The sequence below is a fragment of the Lutra lutra genome, chromosome 11 (genome assembly GCF_902655055.1).
Source record: "Lutra lutra chromosome 11, mLutLut1.2, whole genome shotgun sequence".
Taxonomy (NCBI): Eukaryota; Metazoa; Chordata; class Mammalia; order Carnivora; family Mustelidae; genus Lutra; species Lutra lutra.
Genome location: NC_062288.1, coordinates 60,845,542 through 60,861,065, shown reverse-complemented (window position 1 = coordinate 60,861,065; position 15,524 = coordinate 60,845,542). Strand labels below are relative to the sequence as shown.

General features: G+C 39.8%; 1 protein-coding gene across 4 annotated transcripts in view; it reads right to left on the bottom strand.

Annotated features, from left to right (window-relative positions):
* Positions 1–2,173: 2,173 nt before the first annotated feature.
* CREB5 (cAMP responsive element binding protein 5) overlaps positions 2,174–15,524 on the bottom strand; it is a 410,198-nt gene continuing 396,847 nt past the window's right edge. For 3 of the 4 annotated variants that reach the window (XM_047695012.1, XM_047695011.1, XM_047695014.1), the window contains 2 exons: positions 7,908–8,016; positions 2,174–7,041 (listed from right to left, as the gene is read on the bottom strand). In XM_047695012.1, the coding sequence (XP_047550968.1) occupies positions 6,878–7,041; positions 7,908–8,016 (273 nt within the window). In that variant the 3' untranslated portion in view covers positions 2,174–6,877. Of the gene's footprint in view, positions 7,042–7,352; positions 7,382–7,907; positions 8,017–15,524 lie in introns of all 4 variants that reach the window. The other variant, XM_047695013.1, reaches the window with a different exon arrangement.

Sequence of the window (15,524 nt, the reverse complement as noted above, 5' to 3'; positions counted from 1 at the left end):
TTGAATGTAAGGCAAAGAGAAGAGTGACTAAAACATTTAGTGAAAGAAGCAGAGGGAAAGAAAGTAGAAGGGAAGGAAGGGAGGGAGTTATCTCGAAGAGTGCATACCTAAAGGGGCTAAGACCTTAGGACTTCTCTGGAAGCCAAGGAGAGAACTCCAGGATTTGATTACCTGAGTGGCCAGCATGATGTGGCTCCTAGACATCTTGAATATGAACTTATGCTGGCTCTTCTTCTTGAATGCTAAAATCTGTTGGCCCCAAAGCAAAGTTCAGTTGTGTGGCCAACCCACTATGAATGTGTCAGACTGGTGGCCTCAGCTGGGAAGTTGGATGGAGGACGCAGTGGGAGCACAGTGGTGGTCTAGGAAGGAGAAAATCTCACCTCCTTCTGTCCCTAGAGAATCATGACCTTGAAAGACCAAGCCTTGATTTACAAGGCAGGAATGAGACCATGTACAGAACAGATACCATTATCCCCAAACCCGAATTTCATCATACAAAAGTTGCATGTATTATTTGCATTTGAGTGCTTTATTATATTGGAATTGCAGTGATATTATTAACATTTGTACAAATGCACAAAATCTTGTCTCCTCTTGCTCGAAAGAGATGTAAAATCTGACCTAGTTGAACAGTCTTCATGAACTCATTGTCCATTGGTAACAATAAATGTGTTCACGATGCAACAAAAAGCTTAACATAAAATTGAACATATTAAATGCTGTAGCAAGTATTTACATGTATGTACTCCCAATTTTTTTTTTCTCCTTCCAGTAAGGAAGGTGGTTGCTTTACAAATAGACAGACAAACATAAATGCTTTGCTGTTTACAATTACAAACAACCCCCCCCAGTCCAGAACTTAAAGTGACAGCACCTTTTTTGCGGGGGCAGGTGGGGGGACTTCCTTAGTTAGCACTTATTTTCCACAAGGCTAAACTTTTTTTTTTTTAAAGTTCTAGTTTTGGATAATATTTATATTCCAATTGTCCTAGAACGTTGTGTTTGAACAGAGCCATTTTTCTGGGCCTTTTCAGAAGATCCTAAACCCCAGGTACTCTCCAGGGAGAAGATTTCAAGCTTATCATTTATCTAAGCCAAACCTCAAAACGCAGAACTCCTCTCTCTGAGGCAGGTGTGTTTAGCAGATTGTAGAAGGAAAGAGGGTGAGTAGGTCTTCTCTTCCACTGGCTGGCTGGTTGGGAAGGACCCCTTCTCTGAAGCTCCCTTCACTGCAGCATGGCTGATACCTTCCATTATCTCCTGTCAATGGCATCGGTATTCTAAAGGAGCCAACTAGAGTCTAATGAGCTTATTGTGCATAAGATTTTAACAATATAGTTAAAGCTAATTTATTCAGATTCCACATTCTCAGTCCTGAGGCTAAAATAATTCTCTTTTTAAAAAAATCCTAGAAACTTCTATAATATGAAACTCAAGGTAGGAAATTCTAAATGGCTTATGAAGAGCTTTCTAAATCCTGATTTCTAATAAGCTACATATTATAAGTTGGTCGAAATACAAGAGCTGATCGTTACTGATTCCCCTCTGATGATAAGCTTGGAAACGTATCAGAGTGCCACTTAAGAATATTAATCATTTAACAAATGCTGGCAATTTGGCCTTACCCCCCTCTTCAACTTGTGGTAAATAGTTTCTTTTTTTAAAAAATAGACAATTTATAAGGAAAAAAATATATAAACACTCTTTAAGCAATTTGGATATAAGCATTACATCACTGAAAAACTCCACAAGAAATAGTAAAATATTTTGAGTGGACATACGCTTTTTCACTTTCACAACATCATGAGTTAGGGTTTTTGTTTTTGTTTTCATTTCTTTGTTTTGGTATTGAATTTTACTGGTAAGTTTATTGCTCAGTGTCGTCTTGTCCTTTCTCAGATTATCATTGTAAAACACAGGTGCTGTCCCTAGTTATGTCACAAGGCAACATTGTATTTTTGAGACCCAGGAATGAAATAGGGCCACTACTACTTCCTCAGCCTCAGAGAGACGACGGCTGGGACCACAGTCCACATGCACCATGGTGCACAAAAGAGTAAGTCTCCTGGCTCATTCAGGACACTTTGGTTTGGAGGATGAGATAGAAAATTCTTAAGTATAGCTTAGCTGCTGCCTCACATCTGTTGCATAATATAACATTTTTTTTTTAAACATGCTATGAATAAAGGGTTAAAGAGTATAAACTGGCTCTTCTCCTTGGTTTTCTCGTAGCAGGCTTCATCTAGGCTGACATGAGGAACATGTCTTTGCTAGGATACTAAGGAACGCACGCACATGTACCTGGTGCAAATATTCTGTAAAGTATTTTAAATGATGCAGCTCAGAGCCTGAGGGGAAGGGTGGGGAGTTGGAAAGAGGAGAGCAGAAGGCAAGTCTGAGGAAAGGGAGGGTCTTTGAGAAAGAACCAGAGAAACAGGGATTGAAAAAGCTAAAGTGCAATTTTAAAATATAAATTATTTTAAAAGCAGAAGAGAGACTCTAAATTGCTACTGTTCGCATAGGCACAGTTTTATTCAAATTTAAATGGGTTGTTTCCTTTTCCTTCTCAGATATACTGCATAATGGAACTTGAATGGCTTAAAGCTACGGCACATTGTTTGGGACTGGACAAAGGGAGCACTAAGGAAGCTGAATAGTGCAAGGCATTCTAGGAAATCGGGGTGGGGTGGAGAGAAGCAGAGGTGGAGGTCCTACACTTTTGTAAGAAAGCTGTTCCAGTTATAGTTACTGATTCCCTTTAGCTGAACTCTGCTTCCTAAAGGAAAGAGCTTACTTTAAGAATTAAAAAAAAAGACAAAAAGAGAAAAGAATGTTTTAAAAAAACCGTTCAGAACATAGATTAAAAAATAACTCACAGAGCAATAAAAATCCTTGAAATTTCTATGCACAGAGATCTAAGCGAAATACTTCCACCACATGATGGAGAATAGCTGTTTGAAACCCTGAAAAATGAAGATATACACATCTAGAGTAGTTTATTATGAACTAATACTTTAAAAACAAGTAGATCCTACAGAAGAATACTGTTCAAATGGAATGTTTCAAAATAACATTTATTAATAAATATCTTATAAAATTCTAAATTAATAGATTCCTGTTCAAATTTTGCTTTGGTCCTTGAATTCCACTGTATACACACATACATACAAATATATTTTCTTCGATGGTTTTTATTAACCAAAAACAAGCACATTCTATCCTAACTGGATGGCTAGTTTGATAGCAGTTACTGATGCTTAAAACTCCCCAGCCAAAGGCTGGTCTTTCACCGCAGCTGGTTTCAGATTTTAATGGCAAACGCAACTGACACACTGAAATTGACATAACAGCGACCCAACTCCCTGAACATCCATCACTGACACCCCTCTGTTCAGAACAGGTGCTGCATTTGATTTCTTTGACCAGCTAGGCTCCAAAGAGCTTTGCTCCAAGTGAGTCACCCAAATTATCACCATTCATTCAGTGACACCACAGAAACTGCCATCTCCCACGGACCATGTGAACACTGGCGCTCGCGCACACTAACATGGAGGTAGGGAGGGGTGAATGGAGGTGTAAAGGGAAAACATCAGCTTAAGACAGACTTTAAAATGAGTACGTTCATCCTTAGGATTTACTCCACCTGTCCTGGCGTCATATGTTGGGAAATGTCTTAAGAAGAAATACAATGTGAACGCCTCAATTTAGGATCACCTGGTAAAAATGCCATCAGGGTACCTAAGTCGGGTCCCATCACAGAAGGCAAGGGAAGCACTGTAGAAATTTTCAGGTAGGCTGGCAGTGACTTCAAAGGCAGATGCTGCCAATAAAAAACCCACACACGAATGAGGAGAGGCGGTGTTGCAGGGCCTTTCCTTCCTCAGGATGGGTGCTCTGAAGGTCATTACACTGGCTCGGTGAAGATACAGGCGGATGACCAGGAATTGAGTGGGAGAGGAGAATGGGGCAGAAAAAAAGATGTTTTCCCAGATTGGCAAAAAATGGAGGGCACAGAGGGGTTTTTCAGGCAGACCGATTGTTCCATGGTCTGGTGAAGGCTGGACCTTCCAGTGAAGTACTTAATATTGATAAGCTGAGTGTGGATTTGACCAACAAGCCTTTCTGTTCAGGTTTTCAAGACACTCTGACAACGAGCTGGCATCTTCCATTTTACTGTATTTCCACACTGCTAATGAACATACCTAAAGGCTCTAAATGTAACAAGAAGACAGTTTATTCTAATTGTACATTGAGGGCCGTTTGCTAATGTGTGTGTGTGTGTGTGTGTGTGTGGTTGGTTAGTTTGCCTATTTAGCATAAAAAACAGACATAATTGAGCTCTATATAATGCACATCAGTCAAACTGTCAAGTTGCTGAATTAAGAAACTCAAGCAAGTTCTTCACTACAGAGGCTTTCAGCTTAACAACTAAATATTCAATCAAGAGGTGGAACAGAAGTAAAGTAAACCATAATTTTAGTGACAGCCCATTCCCTGGACATTCTGATATTACCCGTGGATTTTTAAAAAATCCATTTCATTAAGTGCTATGCATGCAGTAAAGAAAGAAAAGTTTTTGTTTACTTAAAGCAAAAAATAAGAAAAACATAAAAAAATTTAAAACCCAAGCAAACATTTCAATGAGTTTTCTTTTTTAGAGAGACACATACATGGTCCTAGAAAGGAGTTTTGAAAAAATTAAATTTAATATCAGAATACAGATATATCTTAAATATTTCTTAGGAAGCCAGTTAGGGTCAATCGTTCAGCTGTTACTGCTGGGATGCAAAATAAAACAACTATGGATTCAGTATTTAAAATACTTAAAAAGAGATATGTTTGTCTAAAATATAATAGAAAATCCTTTGCATTTTTTTCTTTTCTTTAAAAAAAAATTTTTTTTTGTTTGTGTGTGTGTGTTTGTTTTGTTTTTGCTTTTGTTTGGATTTTTAGATCACATAGCCAGTCATGAGTTTCTCTGGACACTCAAAACTTTCTTTTGAAAGCACTGCATACATTAAAAAAAAAAATTGCTGATAAATACTGATTTGAAAAGTAAGTTTTTCGATAAAACTGAAACTAGTTATAAAAATCATGCTTCATGACCCTCATATTTTTTTTCTCCAAAATAGATTGTTATGCTATAGTGAGAGATAAACACATAGACACACACCCATACATGTCTTTCCCTTTCCTGAATGCTTATAAAAGCTACACCTTTTGTAAATAATATTATTTTAAATCCCATGAACACACATACACACATGTGCACACGTGCACGCACACACACACACACACTCACTCTCTCATGTTAGGTCAAGCATTCAAATGGAGATGAAACACCAGCACCTGTCTAGACTGCTAGAGGGAAACATTAGTCCCTGTTACTTGTGAGATGTGATATTAAAACATTGACACAGTAGAATGGCTTGTTTCAATGAGGCACAACTGTGGTTCGGGACTATCTACTTTCCGTAATAGGCAAGTCAATGAAAGTTCTTGGAAATATAAATCAGAATTATTCAGAAGAGTGGAGTAGCCACATCCATGGGATTCGTTCAGCAGCCAAAGGCTTTGGCTGTTCTGGGAGGGCTGAAAGCACCCCTGTGGAAACATTAGGTTTTCTCTTTCTCTTTGCTCCTCCAGTGGTACGTCTACTTTCACCCACCAGAACAGCAGAGCCAGTTCCATAGGCTTAAGAGAAAAAATAATAATAAATCTTAATCTATTAGCAGCTGATGATTGAACAATGTAATATGTGTAGTGAATAGAGCCCTTCTGAATTATTATACAGCACATGGATTTTCAACCTTATAGACAGGCCATATAAACCAGTTGTAATTCGAGGGTGTGATGTTATAGCCTGCATCATAATCTGGACCTTCACAATCGAGGCTTAGAAGGCTCCCTTCCCTGGTGTCTCCACAGCTGGCATTCAACAGTGCCTCACCTATGGCTAAGCCACCTTTTATTTGCTCTGATTATTAAAAACATTAAATCAGGCACATTAAACATCTCCTGCTTACTATTTTGTAAAAAGCAAGAGGTGAATGAACTCCAGCTGTGGGTCATGGGCAAGGAAAGCAATGGCTAGATCCATATTTTTGAGATTTGCTTTTTTTTCCTCTTTAAGCATTATTTTTCTTTTTTATGTGCAATTCTAAAGGGGGAAACATAAAACAGCAGAAAGTAAAAATAAAGAGTTCACAGGGAGCCCAGGAAAAAGTGGAAATGGAAAGGAAGATTGGAGGAAATCAGAGGATAATTCAAGGAAGTGGACCAAGGGGAGGAGGTGGAGGTGGGTGAGATGCTCGGTGGCTTTATTTGGACATCAGTGGGTCTTAGGATTTTTTGTAGGAAGAGACAAAATTATGGAAAAGGCTCTGTGTTTATCTGGAATTCTGGCGACATCACAGCACAAACTCGACGTGTGTTACAATGTCATGAGACTCACCACCCAGTTACCTCGCATCCGTTTACTTGACATCTAGGTTATGCCTCATTTTGGCTAAAAGCTGCGGTTTAACAAGGTTCGATGTTTCAAGCAAAGGGTTGGACTGATAAGAATGAAACCGTGTCTATATACAGAAAGAGTTCAATTTATAAACAAGTTAACTGGTACCAGAAAATTGGAGAAAAGCACCAAAGCATTTCCCAAGCTGATAGATTAATTAATTGCATAACTCCCTTTTTTTTCTTATATAACTAAGTATAAAAGACGACATTTCCATAATAACTATAAAAATGAAAGCCAGTCTCTGAAGGGCTGAGGAGTCTTCCAGGTCTGAGTTAATTCTAAAAATGCCCTTAAAAGAAAGGACGCATGATATGCGACAGCTCTTCTTGGAGGCAAGGTCTGACCCACCAGCAGATTTTAAAGGATGGGATTCAGGTCTGTTCTGTGAGTGGTGAGCTGACTGAGGGTGGAGCTTCCCACCACCTCGCTCACGGCGGAGGAAGTGGTGATGGTATTGTGTTGGATGACCTGCTGCTGAGAGCAAGCTGGGACAGGACTGGCAGGAGGGCTGCTCTCTGGACCTAGGAGAAAGCACACACACACACATACCAATATAGCTCTTCTTGGGTGGACCTGTGGGCTACTCAGGGAGACATTACTACGCATTTACTAGAGATAGAAGAGTTTCACACATTTGCTCCTGGACATTAATTTCAAAACTTTATTTTAAACTGTAGTCAAAAGCTATGCCTTCCCACTTTATAGCTACAAGCAAAGCCATGCTTTCTGTACCAGCAACATGATTTCATGTGTTCGAGTCTTGGGATGTAAACTTCCCCATGTTTGTATCTTCAAATAGCCATCCATATATCAAATGTGGAAAAATACTCACATGTGGTGGGAGAATCTGTGTTGCTCAATCTAAAAAATTATTTGAAAATAAATTGACCTTCAGCCATGAATCCCTGCTCCTCCCACCATCCCCCACTCAGCTAGCATTTAACTTATTGACATTCCAGATACAGAAACTGGGGTCTAGAGAAAGGGATTCACTTTACTTATTGGAAAACTAAGACCAAGTCACTAGCTTTTCAGCCCAGTGAATAAGAGGCAGCATACCTTAAGGCATTGGATGTGATTTCCCCTAGGCCTCTACCCAGCCCCTGGATTTCTCTGGAAGACGGCTAGCCCACTGGTAGTTGGGCTCCCGCAAGCTATTTTCCTGCTGGCTGCGGAACTGGAATTCGATAGGATTTTACAATATGAAATTCCAGGGAAATTCTAGCCAGAAGGTATTGGGAGGTGGTGGGCATGGGGAGGGGGTCAGAAAAGAGGGATCCCCCTGGTGCAATCTACACTTTACTTTTGCTCTTTCAATAAAATCCAATGCAAAATTAGTGGCAAAAAAAATTGGACACTAAGAAAAGAAGAAAAGTCAATGACTTACTTAGATATCCTTGTGATTCTTTCTGCATGGCTGTTATTGGACAGTCTTTATGCGTTAACAACAACTGTTTCAGCTGTGCCACCTCATTTTTCAACATGGACACTTCATTCTGGAAAGAGACATATCAAAAATGTTTGAAAGGACCAGAGAATACAAGTCCCCATGCACTTTCAACAATGATATTGGCAAACTTTTCTATTGTGTCTGAATGACATTAAGGATAATATTTAATGGGATTCACCTGAAAATATGTAGCTTCCTTTTAATTTGGTCCTCACATTTACCAGGGACTTATTGAAAAGACCATATTTTGACTCTAGAGCTGAATCCTATTAAAAGTTCAGAGCATATCCTTTAGGTGATGGACTCTGGAGTGAGGTGACTTAGGTGGGAATCTTCACCCGACACTTACTGGGTGAGTCTAGGCAGGAAATGTAAGCCAGATGAACTTCAGAGACCTTGTTTATAATTGGAGATCAAACCAGAATAAATTTCTTTGAGTTGTTGTAAGGACTGAATGAGACAATAGATATAAAATGCTGAGAACATTGCCTAGCCCATACTGAGCAATCACTGAATTTAGCTATTCATAATAATCATCTTCACACTTGATAAGCTCAGGTTGACATTCAATATGTGAAGAAAGTGAATGTTGCACATGCATTGGGGAGCACCGAGTGGCAGAATTAGTGGCTTCAGACCAAAATGTCTTCAGAATAAGCCAACCCATCTACCACCAGATTTCCCAAAAGAATTGTCAAATGGGGTATAAGAGCACATCCCTGCCTGACATCTGCTTAGTAGAAGGTATGGAAGCACATGGAACAAATGTTGATCCTCTACTGGTGGATGAGGTCAGCCCTGGAAGGTGAGGGGCAATGAAGTTTTGGCTACAATTAAATTAATTTGTTTGGTTCATTAACTAATTTGGCTAATTTCAGTCAATAAACTTTTTCCACCATCAATAACAGGGTGTTGTGGATTGTGTGTGTGTGTGTGTGTGTGTGTTTCTTATTTACTTAGATAAGTGCCTCGAATCTCCACTTTATGTAGTAATTCACAAAGACCAATTCATAGCTTTGTAGAATAATGTACTTGGCACCACTGTCTACAAATATGAATGTAGAATAGATTGGTTGGTTCTAAGGTGCTTCCACTTGATAAAAGTAAACTGTAAACATAGCACTATCTAAAACAACCCATAAATTTATAGTTGTGATAAATATTACCCTCTCTCTGGCCAATATTCATTTGTGGCTGCCAGACATTGTACTCCACATGTGGGAGACTTTAAAAAAACATGCACACAAAAAAGGGTGTTTTAACATTGCTGTCATTAAGTTGTATCTACACTTTTATTATGAACTTGGCTTTTTCAGGCATGTATTTATCACCTAAAAAAGTAAGTTTGGGATTCTAAAAGTTAATTAAAAATTTTTTTTGAAACTTGTTTTAAAGGTTACCCCACATTTCTAAATTCATTTGCAAAATATAAGTAATCAAAAGTTGAGTAACGTAAGTAACAAAATAGTAAGAATCTAATCTATGAAAGTTTTTCTCTTCTCCAAATTTTATAAAATAAAAATGCCTATCAGAGAAATTAGCATTAGTGACAAATAAATCACTTAATTGCTCTTAATCCAAAAACATTCAGGAGGGTGAATTGCATCTCCCACCTCCAAAGGAGTGTGATGGGTAAGGGGCCCTATCGAAACCAAAATTGACCCTTGTCAATTCTGGGGTCAGTGTGACAACTTTATTTATAAGACAACTTATTGTAGCCTTAAATACCAGTTCTTTCCTCTTTGATTTCATGCCCATTTAAATTCAGACAGCCTTCCTTGCTTTTCCCAGATTCCCTCTGCTTAAAATGGCATGTGTAAAAGAAAGTTACTTTTAGACTGTTAAATAGAAGGCAACCCCTAGTTAAAAAAAAAAACAGGGACTCCTGGGTGGCTCAGTTGTTAAGTGTCTGCGTTCGGCTCAGGTCATGATCCCAGAGTCCTGGGATCAAGTCCTGCATCAGGCTCCCTGCTCATCGGGGAGCCTGCTTCTCCCTCTGCCCCTCCCCCTGCTCACGCTCACTTGCTCTCTCTCTGGCAAACAAATAAATAAATAAAGCTTTAAAACAAAATAAGCAAAACCAAAATGAAAGTGGAGAAAAAGAAAAAAAAAAATATATATATATTACATAACACATATATATATATTTTGGCCTCAAAATGAAATGTCATATTATTTGCATTTACATTATAGATATAGTACTTTTCTAGAATCACAACCGCTGAGACAACTGCACTCTAATCTCTGCTGCAAATAATGCAGACAATCGTTCTTAGAGAATGGAGTCAAGCTCCAATTTTTACTAAACCCTCCCATAATCTTCTGTAACCTAGGAAACAACAAATAAGTATATAAAATAAAACAAAACAGGATTCTCTTGCTTTCTTACACGTCTAGAAAAAAAAAAATCGCACCTGGCAGCCATCTTGGAGAGGTCGATTTTAGTCTCCGTTTCTTCCCCAACTATGTCCTGCTCCATCCCACCTTTTCTAGGCATTGTTCGATCTCCCAGGCACAAAGTGTTCAAGGCCCCTTCCTTAAAAAAACACGTTCAATTCCGTTCTTTGGGCTTCTACAATCACAAGGAGCTAACTGCCTACAGTACTTGGCACACCCCAAGCTGTTTCATAAGAAAGCTTTTGCTTGCATGAGAGGCCACAATAAAACAGCACCAATCACTGCTATGAACAGCATATGTGGTGTCTTGGCCTCTAACCAAAGCCCCATACAAAATAGATGACCCGAGTGGCACTTTTTGTCTACAGAGAGCAAAGCACTTTAGTCCTTCTTAAGTATAGGAACTGAGAACCTGCGAGTTGGAGGGTCTGTAAAAGGGTAGGAACCTGAAGACTATGGTGATAACTGATCATCGTTTAAAGATATGTGTGAATAAGGACATATTTCTTAAAATAATGTGTTAATATTTATGTTAGTTATCTTATGGTTGGAAAATGAATGCTGATTAGTATTCTCCATAGAGAAGAACCCTCAGCCTCTGTTTAGATCATACACATGTAATTATGATGCTGATAAGGAGGAAATCAAAGTCTAATGGCCACAGAAGCAACAGAAATTCATGGGGCAGCTTCCAGCAGGAAGAAGAGCTCTCAACAGGGGTTTCAGAAAAACACGGTTTGGCCTCCCCATTGGCCACACCAGACTGACCTAAAGCAAGATGGTGGGACTAGTTCCCTAGTTCCTGCCGGCAACGTAGTTGTTTATTCTTTGACTGTCTCTGTTTTGCCTTCTATGGAGAAAGTTAGCTACCTAATAATCGAACGAAGGACTTGATCTTTATTTTTTATTCATTAGTTAAGTACTTTTAGTATTCTCAGATAAGCTTGTATTTCAAGTCTCAAGTTTCCTGAGGGAGCCAGTTCTAGTATCTTTTGTGCTTCCAAATCTTATCAGGGCAGATTCCAAAGCTCTATCTATAGTTTCTGTGTAGCACAAAACCTCACGTCCCTGTATGGGTTCATAGTGTTGAGAGAGCCTCTCCAGCCTCCCGAGCCTCCGTCAGATTCCACAAGGGAGACTTTGGGTTAAGAAAGGTCCAGAATCACTGCCCTAGAGAAAGCAGGGGGTACCGTGGGCTGTGCACATGCATAATCATCTTCAAATCTCCACAATGACTGATCAGGAGAGGCCAGACTGTATTTTAAATAAAAATCCTTTTCAAGGGAACACAAGTATGAATTCACCTTGAATTCATTTTGGAAGAGAACCACCAGATAGCAAATGTTTCAAAATGCATGAAAGAAATAAAATGTTGCCTACAGCTCTAGCAGGGAAGTAAAAACCAGGCCTTCTGGAGGCACTTTCTTACTCTGAATTACCTTGCTTGATGAATTGAGGCGAATCACCATTTTTTTTTATTCCCCTATGTGGGTTATAGTAATCGTTCTAGGTCTTCATATAAAAGCACTTTACAAAAAACAAGTATTAATAATCAGGTATGAATTATCCTATTGAAATCAGCCCTTCAGTTTTTTCACTTTTTGAACCTCGTGTGGGTTAGCTACTCTAAAGCAGTTAGCCATTGAGACAGGGACTGTCGGAGGCTAGATGCGGTTGAATTAATCTGTTCTTTAATCCATAAGGTTGTCTGGGGGATGAAGTAGCGCCCCTATAGAGACATTCAACACCATAATAACATACTTTAAACAAGTACTCCAAGAAGTCCCTAATAGCTGCATTTGGAGTTTTTGGCTTTGGGGATGTCATTTTGTTAATATGAGAAATCCAGAATGCTTTTTGATGCAAAGCAGTAGTCTGTGCCAAAAAAATAATTATCAAAATGGGCCCTATAATATAGCCCCTCCCTGCTTATTTTTTTCTTTTTTGTAGATTAGCTGAGGCCAGGTTTGTTTCATGCTAAAACAAAGGACTTTCAATTTGTAAGGCAACAGTTCCCATCTGGCCTCTTCTCTTGCCAAGTCCCAAACCTGGGCTCATGTGTCTAAAATTTCAGCAGCGACTTAGGCCATGTGTCTTTGCACTAAAAAAGAAAAGCAATTATTTCCATGGGTGACCAGATGATTTCCATATCGTCTACTGCACACAAACAATCCACTGAGTGCCACATCAGTCAATGATGAATTCAGAGCTGATCTTAGCTACCCTGTCAGAGAAAAGCACGTGGGTTCTTCTTGTTTAAGAATTCTCTACAATCAAAGATCCTAGAGCTGTGGGTTGGGTCAAGAGAAGACTTGATTGCGTACTCATCCTACTATGTGCTGCTGTCTTTGTGACTTTCGGGAAGACTCTTCATGTACCCCCGGCCTTAGTTTCTCCCTATACAAAAATGTCAGATCAGGTGGTTTCTAGTATTTCCCTCAGTTCCTATACCTGTGTGGACCTCTTGGGGACAGATTTGTTGTGAGACAAGGAAATGAAGCCTGGGAGTTTGATTTTTGTTTTCTTAGGTCTGATTTTTTCCAATCTGAAACTCTGCAGCCCAGCTAAAAGGTTCTATGCTGAAAAACAACCCAGAAGTGGCAGCTGGCCATCCAGACCTTGGATATTCCGTTTGGCTAGAGTTTGTTTGCTTAGCACCTTCCATTTCTGTTTACTTAAAATTTGGCTCACTGGACCAGCCTCAAGAGAGACACCTTTTTCTTTTGACAAAGGTCCAGTAGGAGGGAAAGGGTCATTCAAAGGTAGCAGAAGCTGCGTATCCTCTCCAGCATCACAAGGCATGATGTGGAGCACTGAGCATCACCGAAAACATGGAATGGCTGTGGTTTCCGTCCCTCTGAAGCAAAGCAGTGGTCGGAAAATACAAAGATTTTAGTCTTTTCAGAGTCTGTCTCTTCCTTGGGCACTCCTTTAACAACCCAAAACACTGGTGCCTGTTGACTGGCCCAAATAGAACTTTTTCCCCTGGGTTTTCGGGGCCTAGAATTCTAGTATCTTCTTTTCCTTAGCCATGGATGGTTCTAAAGAGTGGTAAAAATTAATGTATTTGGATCTCATAAAGGATAAATTAACCTTCTGTGTTTTATAAGAGCAATGACATAGAGGCATATGCCAAGTCATGAACATATCTGATCACAAGGTAGACCAGCATCTTTGCTTCTTCTGGATCTCTACTATGACCTCCTTCTGTTTTCAAGCTCCAGCACCACAGTCAATATGCTGAAATACTTCTGCAAGGATGCATTTTAGTTAAAACTGATTTAAACATGTGGGCATCTGATAGGTGCCAGCTGGCTATTTATGGCTCCTTCATTCAAGACACTAGGGCTGATTTTGCCCCCACAGGGGAGATCTGACAATGTGTGGAGACTTTTCAGTTGTCACAACTTGGGGGAGAGGTAGAGGGTGCTACTCATATTTAGTGGGTGGAGGTCAAGAATACTACTATCTACCTAAACAGGATACCATGGAGAATTATCAAGCCCCAAATTTAATAGTGCCAAGATTGGCAATTTCCAAGAATGGCACAATCTTGACCATTTTCATGGTCCTATTGCAAACCTCAGAACTGGTAGCAAATTCCAGGGATTCCCGCACTTTGGTCATTGCAGAGCCAGTGGCTGTAATATTTGCTAGACCCACATGCACCAGAGTTTTTATTGACTTAACGTGTTTGTACAAATTAACTCATTATTTAATATTTTAGCCTCATCCTTACCAAGAGAATCTGTGAAATTGAAGGTCTGATGTTCTAATTACATTTTTCAATTCACATACAAATAAAAACATTACTCTGCATGTTTAAAGTGCTTACCATCTTCTACCTAAAAGCTTCTCACATACCACTGGGGCTGTGGCTAGAACTAAAACTTTTCAAGCTGCTACGGCTTTCAAGATGTTAGAGTCCAGCCATCCCACTGTGGCTTGACTCCTTTCAATCACATCCTGGCCAAGTGGTCAGGTGGCCAGTGCTTGGACACTCCAGAGATGGGGAACTCCTTCATTTACTCAACAAGCAGATATTGAGGATAGACACACACACGGACTCAGCAAATTAGCTTGACACTGTACTAGAAAGAGGGGGTAGGAAGTAGGGGGACAGGATAATAAAACAAGACACAGCCCCCACCTCCACCTTCATCCACATAGAAGGTACTGGGAGGACTTACTATTGTACTTCTCCCATATCTGTTCTATATGTTTCCCAGTTTCTTTCTCATGTCTACCACAAAAAGGATGAAAAATTTAGGGGAAAATGTGAACATCCATATGCAGCCCATGCATAACCCAAACTTCCTTTATATATTTTCAGTTTATACATTGGCCGCCCCAAGGCCATTTCCTTTGAATGCATGGAATATGCAAAAACTTTGGGGGTTTGGTACCCTTAGTGTTCCGTTCTAAGGACGCACAGAGAACCAGGTAGGGGAAGGGAAAGGTGACTTACAAACTACTAAGGTACAGATCCTCCCTATTTGGGGCAATCTTTCCCCCCTTCCCTCCTCTCTTCAGACTTTCTTTCTGCTCCTAGAAGCACCAGGCTATAATCTCTAACTTCTACTGCCCTCCCTGCATGCTTGCCACATAATCTATTTAGTTGCTCTCTTTCTGCTGGTGGAGGGGGCATTTCTTTTTGTGTGAGAACAGACTCCCGGGGCGTATCATTTGTATGGCATGAAGTCTGCCACAGAGGCCCTGGTACGAGACTTTTCTCTTCCTTCTCGCAAATGCTCCCTAAAGGGGCCTTGTTGGAAAAATGTCCCCCACTGAGCCACCCACGAAAGGGAAAAATCCCACAACATTCAAATCTTGTTGAGTTTGAAAATGAGATGGGAACATGTCTTTTCTTATAGAGCAAAACAACAACTATAAATGTTCCTTTTTTCAATGAAACTGAAACAGAGGTAATCTAGTGGGAATCAAAGCCACCCTCTCCCTGGTGAATATAAAGACTACGGTTGGGCTGAAGATTTATTATGTGCTAGGAACTGGGAAAACTGCTTTGTAGACATGAGTTCACTTATGACTCCCAACGACTCTACGTTTCCCATTTTATAGATGAGGAGACTGAGGGCCAGGGAGGTTAAACACAACTAATTGCTGAACAAGAGTGTGAACCTCCGTCCAACCACAGCC